The 12,137-nt window shown below is 34.9% G+C and overlaps 2 protein-coding genes across 2 annotated transcripts in view; one reads left to right on the forward strand and one right to left on the reverse strand.

Moving 5' to 3' along the window:
* LOC134259153 (WD repeat-containing protein 49-like) overlaps nt 1-12,137 on the forward strand; it is a 56,197-nt gene that overhangs the window by 16,839 nt on the left and 27,221 nt on the right. The window contains exons 4-5 of the mRNA XM_062741754.1: nt 11,116-11,185; nt 11,369-11,525. Coding sequence (XP_062597738.1) covers nt 11,116-11,185; nt 11,369-11,525 — 227 coding nt within the window. The remainder of the gene's footprint in view (nt 1-11,115; nt 11,186-11,368; nt 11,526-12,137) is intronic.
* LOC134259149 (uncharacterized) lies at nt 3,460-8,821 on the reverse strand. The gene is made up of 3 exons (XM_062741750.1): nt 8,766-8,821; nt 4,114-5,020; nt 3,460-3,697 (listed from the first exon to the last, which is right to left on the reverse strand). Exon 2 carries the CDS (start codon nt 5,011-5,013, stop codon nt 4,120-4,122), a length of 894 nt encoding a protein of 297 aa, XP_062597734.1. The 5' UTR covers nt 5,014-5,020; nt 8,766-8,821; the 3' UTR covers nt 3,460-3,697; nt 4,114-4,119.

Consider the following 12,137-nt stretch of genomic DNA (forward strand, 5'->3'; position numbering starts at 1 on the left):
GCAGTCAAACTGTTTGCATGATTGTAATCAACATTGAGTCCTCTACCAAAATTGTGAAATTCATGGCCCCGGGGTCATGGGTTCTAGTGCTAGGGCGGGGCCAAATAAGTATATAGTGAAAATGCATTATTTCTTTGAAAATCTTCTTCTCTGCTACTGGGTATTAAATAAACCTACTAAGTACATAGTTATGATGAGCAAGAGTGCCTCTACCAAAATTGTGAATTTTATGGCCCCAGGGTGAGGGGTTCTGGTGTAAGGGTGGGGCTCTATAGATTATAATTATAGTGAAATTACATGAATTCTTTGAAAATCTTCTTCTCTGCTCCTGGGTATTAATTAAACTAACTAAGTGCATAGTTATGATGAGCAAGAGTGCCTCTACCAAAATTGTGAATTTTATGGCCCACGGGTCAGGGGTTTTGGTGTAAGGTGGGGGGGGGTCTATAGATTATATAGTGAAAATACATGAATTCTTTGAAAATCTTCTTCTCTGCTCCTGGGTATTAAATAAACTAACTAAGTGCATAGTTATGATGAGCAAGAGTGCCTCTACCAAAATTGTGAATTTTATGGCCCCAGGGTCAGGGGTTCTGGTGTTTGGGCAGGGCTCTATAGATTATATAGTGAAAATACATGAATTCTTTGAAAATCTTCTTCTCTGCTCCTAGGAATGAAATAAACTAATTACAAAGTTATGATGAGCAAGAATACCTCTTCCAAAATTGTGAATTTTATGGCCCTAGGGTCAGGGGTTCTATTGATAGGGTGGGGCTCTATTGATTATATAGTGAAAATACATTGAATCTTTGAAAGTTTTCTTCTCTGCTCCTTGGTATTAAGCAGATGAACTACCTATATAGTTATGATGAGCAAGGGTACTAATCTTCCAGAATTGTGAATTTCAAGGCCCCAGGGTCAGGGGTACCATAAAGGAGGGGGGGGGGCTGTACTTATATACTGAAACTGGATGAATTGTTCGAAATATGCTCCTTGGTATTAATCAAATATTTTTGAAAAGCAAGGGTGCCTTTTCAAAAATTGTGCAATGTGTGGATCTAGGCCTAAGGGTGAGGGGTTCATGTGTGATTGGGGCATTACTGATCATGCTGAATATTACTGATTACTTGAAATGCATTTTTTGTTCCCCTACCCTGCCTATGGGTATTAAGTAAACAAACTAAGCAACTGCTAAGTGTATTGTTATGATGATCAATGGGGCCTCTTTCAAAATTGTGAATGCTATAGCATCTGGATTAAAACAGGAATCAAATTCAATCACTGGAAAATTGTTGCATAATGCTCAGGTGACCTATAAGGCCCATGGGCCTCTTGTTAAAAAATCTTCTTCTCAAGAACCACTGGGCCAGGAAAGATGAAAATCATGCGGAATCATCCTCAGGTAGTTAAGATTTAAGTTTGTTTAAATCATGGGGGTAGGGTGGGGCCAAAATGGTCGATCAAAGTTTTACATTAGAATAATGATAAGGCCAGGTAAAATTAATTTTTAGATTCTCATCCTAATTTGCTAAAAAATTGGGGCGGGTGGGTGGATTTTATTTTTTATTTTTTATAATTGTTAATTTATATATAGGCCTAAGTATCAACAAAACAATGGACGCCCCGTACACATTTTTTTTTTCATTACCTTAATGCAAATATGAATAGATTTAATTCTTTTCATATTCTTTTAAATATTTAAAGAAAATTTTTGCTTTAAAAATTAAATATTTATTGTTAATTAACAAGTTATCAAGTACACATTATACGGCACACCCTGAACAAAATGAGGTAGGGATACCAATAAATTGTGTATGCGTGACTTTTTATTTTGCAAAATCTATATTTGTTCTAATAATTATTCTACTGAAAAATCTAGGCCTTCTCTTAAGTCTGTCTACGATGTTGTAGATTTTGTTTATTTCAAAGCAAAGTCACACAGCTGGAGATCGTTATATATAACTTGACCAGGTGTCATTTTCCTCGTCTATTTTTACTTAGTTACAATCTCTCTACATACTTGCTCCTGCCAGTGATGGTATCTATATGTGTTTATGCTATTTTTTCTTCTCTGCCTTCTCTATACTGACAAATTATCTTTTCCTTACACATTTAAACTTCTTTTATTGCCGATTTTTCTCCATTCTTCACATGGCGTTTTTGCTATAAATAGCGACACGCGACTTTTAATACAGATGGGAGATAACTCTTAAACTTTGAACCAAATTCTTATTGAATAAAAATACATGAAAATACCCAAAAATCAAAATAAAAAACATCGGGGCGGGACATTTTGAGAGGGGCGGGGGGGGGGGGATGAGAATCTAAAGATTAATTTTATATGGCCTATAGGAAATTTTTTTAAAAATCTTCTTCTCAACAACCATTGAGACAGGAAAGATGAAACTTATGTGAAATTATCCTCTGGTAGTGTGTATTTAAATTTGTTCAAATCATGACCCCCAAGGCTAGGGTGGGGCCAAAATGGCCGACCTAAGTTTTACATAGGAATATATAGGGAATCCTTTTAAAATGATCTTTTCAAGTACTTCAAAGCCGTGATTAGTGATATTTATATGGAATCATCCTCAGGTAGTGTAAATTCTAGTTTGTTCAAATCCTGAGCCCCGGGGGTTAAAATTCAAGCCTCCTTCCCCCTCCCCCAAACCAAAGGGTAAACTTTCAGTTCTGATCTGATATGTGCTTTTTGTGATGTGCTCAGGTGAGCGCTGTGGCCCCTAAGCCTCTTGCTACCTCCTTTTCTGATCAAAATTTTCTGTCTTCTGCTTTGTTGTCATAAACTTTTCACATTTTCATCTTCTTCTCAAGATCCGCTGGGCCAATTTCAACCAAACTTGCCACAAAGTATCCTTGGTTAAAGGGGATTCAAGTTCATTCAAATGAAGGACCAAGCCCTTTTCCAAGGGGAGATAATGATGAATTAATGAAAAATTAATGGCATCTTCTTCTCCAGAACCATTGAGCCAGGAAATATGAAAGATGTGGAAGCATTCTCAGGTAGTGTAGATTAAAGTTTGTTCAAATGATGACCACCAGGGGTAGGGTGGGGCCACAATGGCTGATCAAAGTTATACTTAGGAATATATAGGAAATTCTTTTTAAAAATTTTCTTCTCCAGAACCATTGGGCCAGGAAAGATGAGACTCATGTGGAATCATCCTCAGGTAGTTAGATTCAAGTTTGTTCAAAACATGACCCTCAGGGGTAGGGCAGGGCCACAATGGCTGACCAAAGTTTTACGTAGGAATATACAGGGAAAAAATCTTTAAAAATCTTCTCCAAAACCATTGGGCCAACAAAGATGAAACAAATGTGGAAGCATCCTCGGGTAGTGTAGATTTAAGTTGGTTCAAATCATGACTCCCTCCCCTCCCCCAGGGGGGGTTACGGAGTGGCCACAATAGCCAATCAAAGTATAAATAAGGAATGAATAGGAGAAATCTTTTAAACTCTTCTTCTCGAGTTTGGCAAAATTATACATACATGTTTTATTGATACAGTGACATTCTCAAGTAAAAAAAAAATCAAATCCTTTCTACCCCAACAAGTAAACTTTTCAATACTGAGCTGATATGTGTTTTTTAACTAGCCCATGTGCTCAGGTGAGCAGTGTGGCCCATGGGCCTCTTGTTTTGTTCTGTACATTAGAATATAATTACAATCAATGTGTTTGTGACTAAGCAAGAATCACTGGAGATTAGGGCTGGGCAATAATATCGATATTTCAATATATTGCAATACAATGACAAAAAATATCGTATCGCAATACGATTTTGAAATATCGATATATTGGCAATATGCTTAGATTAAGGAATTTTGTCATTAAATATAGAAATGAATGTATGAAAGTTTGTTATTAAGCAAAACAGTAAGACAGAAGTTGTTTGGTGGGAACATTTCAGAGCATAACTTCATCAACAAGATTTTTTTCGCGCGTTGGTTATTTATCATAGTTATGTACATTCTGCATGTAAATTAAAGTAAATATAGTAAGAAAATGCCATTTAAATAACATTGAAAATATTGCAATACATATCGCAATACAGTTTAAAATATCGCAATATATCGCAATACGAAATCTCGGGCCAATACCCAGCCCTACTGGAGATACTTGTACACTGTCAGTGTGTTGTTGTATCGTTGTCCTACATAGAGATTGTTCTCATCATCCACACAAAAACTACAGGGAAACATTACCCCCTGTTTTTGTGGGTTGAGTAAAAAAGACCAGAACTGACAGTCCTGATCAAGGCGCTGAACAGTGTTACTTAATTCATCACACACCAGGATGTGACCGAGGACATCAGTACAGATTCCATAGGGGCCGAACCTGAACTCCTGACCTGTGTAGGAGAACCTGTGTTGTCCTGATTTATTCACCACCACTACTGCCTCTTTATTAATGTCTGATGTACAGATATCTCCATTGCTGTTTTCTGTGATGTAGTGTGGTGCACAATACAGTTCCTGTCCTTTGTTATCCCTCTGTATGTTCTGTAGTTCTTTTCCTGTCTTGTTGTACCTGGTGACTTTAGCCTCTCCATCCTTTATCATCCCCACCAGTAAGTCCCCGTTGATGTGAGAGGAGTGTATGCTGAGTGGTTTCCAGTCTCCAGTTTTAATGAATTCAGTGATATTATTATCCTGTGCTATCCTATTGATGACTTTCTTGTCTTTGTCTGTGAAGATCAGATCCCTGCCCTGTGTCACGGTGTGGTAACCATGTCCACCACTGGTTTCTATCTTCTGTATCATATTCCCCTGTAGATCTGTTTGTATAAGATTATCCTTACTGTCACTGATCCAGAGTCTGTCTGGTTGATCTAGTGATACATGGTATACATCATCAACACCTGGTACATTGAACTCCCTGACCTTGGTGACAGAGGCAGATAGAGACAATGTTTGCTTCTTGTCAGATTCCAGACGTTCGTCCTGTTTTATCCCCTCACTGCAAGATTTCATTGATGTAGCAATAGGAGGAATTTCCATTGACTTTCTGAAATTGAAGTTCAAAAGTTTGTTACATGCATTAATTAGTATGGATTCCGTAACTGTTGTACTTTTTAATTTTTAGTCAGCCCGCGGGCTGACTAGTTATGGTACGAAGAACTTCCAATGCGCTTGCGTGACCTGGAATTCTGGGAGTGGTTCAGCAGTAAATCACTCCTGCTAATTATAATTTTATTTCAGTAAAATCAATATAGATTACAAACCAACAAATCCCTATTAAACACAAAAGTAATCTGTAAATTTAACTCAAAAAGGAATTTCCCGATGCTTATTTTTGTATACTTATTAGATGGTTTCAAACAGTTTACTGGTTCGCAGTAATTTAACTGGTTCGCACTTGATCATGTGTTCTACGCAGCGAAGCATACACTTGCTACTGTTGGATGAATTTAGTGTTTGACGCGTAAATTGAAGCTCTCTTATAAAATATATTGAAGGTATTTTACTTGTGTATTTAAATCTACAGCACAAACATTGCTTTATGACATATTTTAGCTTTTCAGTTTTTACAGCTTTTACTTTCATTTTCACTACAAATCATTTCGATCCCGATGCTAAATATTTAGCGGACAGACTTGTTAAGTCATACAACAGATACTTCGGAAAGAAAACACAACTGGCTAAGCTTGCTCCTTTGTTACCCCCGCTGAAATTAGAGGATACCAATTTCAGTCTGTCTGTCCGTCCATCTATAGTTCTGTCTGTCTGTAACACTTTCACTTCCCCGCAATATTGCGTGAAGTCTTTGAGCTTTTGCAGTGAAATTTTACACAGCTGTTTACACCTTATTTGGCCTCGGAAGATCCTCTTGATTTTGAGGTCAAAGGTCAAGGTATTAAATTCAGAAATTCTGACTGTTTAAACACTTGTTTTCGCGCGATATCTCTATAAGCCATTGAGCTTTTGCAATGAAATTTTATACCACAACTCCCTATGACCATATATATGGCGTAAGGAATACCCCTGTGTATTTTGAGGTTCAAACGTCAATGTCATAAATTCAGTGACTCTGTGTAAAACTTTCATTTCCAGTCAATATCTCAAGAAGGTTTTGAGTTTTTGTAATTAAATGTCATAAACCATAACTCCCTATGGCTTCGTCCTAGAACCCCCCCCCCCCCCCCCAATCTGCGCATGTTTTTTTTATCCGTAAATTGGCTTGTTTTTCATAAACTACGACCTGATAATCTAGGTTGTGGCAATCATATTTATGAATTAATAGGTTTATTATAACAGGTCTGATAAATGAATTTGTATGTCTTAGCAATGTTTGCTTTTTTTATGAAAAAAATTTAAGCCAAAAATCAGCTAGTTACTAGTAAGTCAAATGACGATAATTAATAAACTAAAAAAAGCTTAGGCTATACTGTCAAAGCTTACACGTTACCTATTTGAATGAACAATAAATGTTTCTTTTTATTCTGAAATGTACTAGAAAAAGTATTAGGTATTTCAACAATCCTTTATTTGTATTCTCAAACGAAGGTTCAGTTTGGCTGTTTAAGTATCGCAGGGACAAGGGTATTTCCCTTTTCTAAACACCGAGCCAAGAGTGATTCAACCGGCGGCATGATAAACTCTAACAAGGATGATAGTAAAGCTTATTGGCCAATATTGGGCTCCGTTTTATTAAAAAATGGCATAACGTCCATATATCCCCCTCCCCCTAAAATCTTATGGATCTGATACATGTAATGAGGTTGTAGGTTTATAAATTCTTTGAATTATGTTACGTGAATTGGAACTTAAATGTTTATACATACTTTCCGTTCTTTTGATTTTGAGCCAAAAATGCAAGAATCTGCATGCACAAACGCTTCAATCTGTTCCTATGCAGAAAAAATATAAAGACGATGTTTTGATTTTAGTGCCCAACTCTGCTACTGATTAAAAATTTGTTGAAGGCATTTTTTCAGTTCTCTATGATTCTTTAAAAAATTATCACAGAGAAGAAAAATCCACTGGCTGACTCTCTAAGCTTTTTTTAAAAGCTAAACTTGTAATAGTTTAGGTTGAAGTTCTTATACATGTACTTTAAGCTGAATGAAAACATTCAATATGTTATGGTTGTTTGCAGGCTCTACCCAGGCTATTAAAAAAAGGAATGCCCTCATAGAGGAATAAAGCTTTTATGGCTTACGGCCATATAGTTCTCGGTATCTTTACGGCAAAGAGTTCACTAGTGTCTTCTTGGAAACATGAGCAAGAAAAAATAGTTCTCATGACTTCCTCAATTCTTTTCTACTTTTGTTGTGAAAATTACTCATCAAACTCTTAATCATATCCCTTGTCATTTTCATTTAATTTTTGCTACTGAAGACAAGATAAACCAAATAAAAAAAACAAAATTGAATAAACTCTTGTGAGGATGTGGAAGAATATCTTGGACCGTTTGTATCAACAGCGCCACCGTGTAGGTTAAAGTCTGAATGAAAGAAAGAGAACTCTGTCGGGCGTACGTATTCGCGGCACATATAGTGCATATATAGGAATACAGAATATATACTATGTATACCTTACAGACTGTTTAAACAGCTTTTAAAAGGGTAGTACATGTAGCAGTGTTTTCCCCCAGCCCTTTTTGCATGGCGGTAAATGCCATGCATTCACGATCTCCCACCAACTCAATGCAAATCACGGCACGGGGTATGATGCAATAGATATAGCTGTCAATTTTTTTTATTGCAATTTACTGGTATGTTACTAAGTATCAAGCTTTTAGTTGATAAAAATATTAATAACCATAAAAAAGTAATCAATGGCTGTGAGATAGCATTGGATAGTATACACGGTAAAAGCAATACACTTGTTAATGCACGTGCGGGGTTTTCCAACATTCACAGGTCGTTCTATAAATAGCATTGGTGCTTTGACTTAAAAAAAAAAAGATTCATTATTTAAACACATAATATTTATGATTTTTTTGTATTAATATGCTGAATATAAAACATGTGTTATTAACATTATCAATGTTAATTTACTTTATGAACTATGGGAAAGCACTAGTTCAAATGCATGTGCTTTTAATACACAGTACTGTACCTATATATTTTAATTCAGAAGCGGGAAAAATTAGACCCCTAATGAATGTAAATAAGTTGTCACAATATTTACATGTAAGGATTACATTGGTGCTACATAATAAGAACAAAAAGTTTCAAGATGTCTGCAAAAGTAGGGACATCAACAAAAAAAAAGGTAAATAAATAGGGGAAGGTCACTATAGGGGCCTATTTGTAGAAAACAAAAATAACACAATACATAAAACAGTAATAAGAACAACTTTTTGTGATTAGATCTTTTTATCTTAAAAAAAACTATTGTTGAATAAATTTAAGTAAAATTGACAATTTGTTCAAAATTTATTTATCATTTAATTTTTTTAAAGAATTTATGTGTGAAAAATGAATTTGTATTTTTAATTCAAATATAAATTTAGATACAATTAACTCAACCAAGACACGCCACAGGCTGTCAATTTAGTGAAGCCCCCCCCCCCCCTCCCGCATTAAAATTTTCTGGGGAAAACACTGGTAATAGTCCAGTATACTACATTTCCTTACACTTTACATCCATGTCAAGCATGTAAGCCATTATGGCCCTTCAGGCCCTTCAGGCCTTTGATTAAACTATTCTGCTGAAATAAATATTAAATTATCTTAGAGAAACTACCCTAAAAATACCTTTTTTGAGTAAAATTCAAATATGTCCTGAGGCAACCCTGTACTTACTTTTGGTGTAAATGACCTCTAAATATATATATTGTGCTTTGGAATGTCTGAGTGAGATTTTGGTCGAGACTTGGACGAGATCTGTAATTTTCTTACTGGATAAATATAGATTTAAATGTCCTCTTAACCCAGATATGCATACACTTTGGCTTTTAATTGATTGATAAATATTTACATTTCCAATAAATTTCCCCTATGATTCTTTACAAAATAAAATGCAGTATACTTTCTCATGAACTACATTACGTATATAACACGAATAAGCATGAATATCTCCATTGTTACGTCATAATACATGTACCGCTCTTGACGTCAAAAAATACAGTGCACACTGATTTGCTTCAAAAATGACAGTTGAAAGGCATAAATTTATGTCATGTCATCAGAAAAAAATGTAAATCTAAGAAATGAATTTAATTTTTGAAGATTCATGAGGTATATGAACTGTAACAATGCTTCACGCCTGCATATTTATCATGAGCGCTGACAAATTATTTTCAAAATGATCCAAATTTTGTCATTAAAATGAAATTGTTTGCTTAAGGAAATTAAGTAATTAATGAATTAGCAAAGTTTAGATTATATTAGCTCATGATATTTTTTTTTTCAAACATTTTGTCAAAGAAGGAAACATATTTTTACTGTTAATTAACAGACACATATAGATGTACATATACATGTAATATATATGATTGTCGCATATCTGCGGTGATGTTCATTGATCTTTGTGTGGTGATATATCCCATATCACATATGCGTTAATACTTTCCACGCCCCTTCATATATCACTGCAGGAGGCAGAAATCAGGTCATGAGAAAAAAAAACTAATTTTATTTCACAAGTTCATAACTACAGAAAAATGAAGATGTTAAGCTATTTCGTAGGCTTTAACTAAATTAAAACACATGTATTTAACTCGGTTGAAAGTTCCCAGTCGTTCAAAAGATTAATCCATTTTGAAATTTTGAAAGTTACGGAAAAATATCCAAACTTTATATCGTTAAACTCCTTGATATTTGCTTCTGTGATTTCACATTTGTCGAGTGCTAACCTCAAAAATAAATTGTCAAAATCTTCAAACTCAGTTAAAAAGTCAAAGACAAATTCACGAAGAACGTGACATGTTGGAGAGCTAGCTTGAAATGAATTTTAAGTTTATGACTCTGAATATTTTTTCAAAATTTCCAAACTCTCAATGAAATTTACGTCATCAGACATGCGACAAGTTGCTTACATCATGAGATGCAAAGTTTACTATTGGTATATATCGTTTTCATTTTCAAACAATGTCATTCGGGCGCTCCGGAAATATATTTTTACGCCCCATTAACAGACGACATATCATACTACATAGACATGTAATATATATGAATAGAAACGCTAAATGGTATTTCTAGGTATAGTAATTCCACTTCTTGTTTTCTAAAAGATGGGATATTCAATTCATCGCCAAATTTGTTATACAGCCATGATTTCTAAATTACAAAAGGTGGTGGTTTATCGAGATTTAACTGTAAATTTATTTGATATTATAAAAATATTATTTTTGACTTTTATAAGCTCACTCAAGTGAGCTTTTCTGATCACATTTTGTTCATCGTCCGTCTGTCTGTCTAGCTGTCTGTTCGTCTGTAAACTTTTCACATTTTCAACTTCTTCTTTAGAACTGCTGGGCAAGTTCCAACCAAACTTGCCACAAAGCATCCTTGGGTAAAGGGGATTCAAGTTTGTTGAAATATAGGCCCACACCCAAATTTAAGGAGAGATAATCGAGAATTAGTGAAAATTTGGTGGCATATGTTTTGAAAATCTTCTTCTCAAGAACCACTGTGCCAGGAAAGATAAAACTTAAGGGTTTTAGGAAAAATCTTTCAAAATCTTCTTCTCAAGAACAGCAAAGCCATGATTTGCCATACTTATAATGCAAGCATTCTCAGGTTGTGTAGATTCAAATTTGTTAAAATCATGATCCTCTGGGGTAGGACAGGGCCACGAGAGATGATCAAAGTTTTACATAGAAATATATAAGAAAAATCTTTTAAAAACTTTTCAAGAACAGCAAAGCCATGATTTGTCGTACTTATATACAAGCATCCTCAGGTAGTGTAGATTCAAGTTTGTTCAAATCATGACCCCCAGGGGTAGGGTGGGGCCACGAGGGATGATCAAAGTTTTACAGAGGATTGTATAGGAAAAATCTTTAAAGATCTTCTTCTCAAGAACAGCAAAGCCATGATTGGTCCTACTTATATGGAGGCATGCCATACTCAGGTAGTGTAGTGTGTCCATTAATTAGCCACAGTGCTCAGGTGAGCGATGTGGCCCATGGGCCTCTTATTTCTGTTTTAGTCCACACAAGGATATTGTTCAGAGAGTGCAGTATCTAAAGAGCAGCAACAGATATGTCTCTATCAGTAAGGTCAGTTGTCATTCTGATTTGTTGACAGCGGAATACTATGAATAATCCTTGTTTCTGATTGGTTGTCATGAAGTAGTCCTTGTTTCTGATTGGTTGACAAAAAAATACTATACTTAATCCTTATTTTTGATTGGTTGATATGAATATACTTTTTAAAAATCCTAGTTTCTTATTGGTTGACAGGAGGGTACTGTTGGTATCTGGGGCCCGGATCTGAAGTTATCCCGATCGTTCCGGATCGCTACAGACTCATGTAAAGCCAGAGATCTCTGGGTAACCCACTTTGTAGCTCTACAGAACATCAATAAAATCGCTGTGGCCTTCACTTCGAAGGAGATTGGTAAGTTATTGAAAATTATTGTTACTTGTTTTAAAACATTAGAATTGCTGTGAAACTACCTTAGTTTTAATTATCAGAATGATCCAGTGACTTTCTTTTATTGGACTTAACTTTTAATAAAGGACATTTAAGGTCACAAATGTTAAAAGCCATATACTGTAAAATCACATGTTTTCGTAGGGTCAAATTTTCGTGGTGTAAGGAAAAAATGTTGGTTTGTGGGGATTTGATTTCGTGGATAAGAAGTTTTTAGTAGTTGAGCATATGAAATTTTACATTTCGTGGTAGACATAATATTGAAAACACAGTTCATGAAAATTATGATTTTTATTTTAGCATTTTTAAATCATTTTAATTTTTACAATAGCTAGTACCTAGCCCATACCTGACCTTTAATTTATAATTTAATTCAAAAAGTCTTTAAATAGGAAAATTAAATCTCTTCCTGCAACAATTTTCATTATATGCCTCTTAATGTGCTTAAGGTTCCAAAGATAAATCATTCTAATTTCATATCATGTTAATAATCATTGGTATCTAAAAATGCTTTTTTGGGATAAAAATTTCTACTTTAAATTAGACCCTTCTGAGAAAGTTCAAAGAACCTTGAAG

Source organism: Saccostrea cucullata, unplaced genomic scaffold (assembly GCF_032062105.1).
Source record: "Saccostrea cucullata isolate Sc308-1 unplaced genomic scaffold, CSIRO_AGI_Scuc_v1 ctg2064, whole genome shotgun sequence".
NCBI lineage: Eukaryota > Metazoa > Mollusca > Bivalvia > Ostreida > Ostreidae > Saccostrea > Saccostrea cuccullata.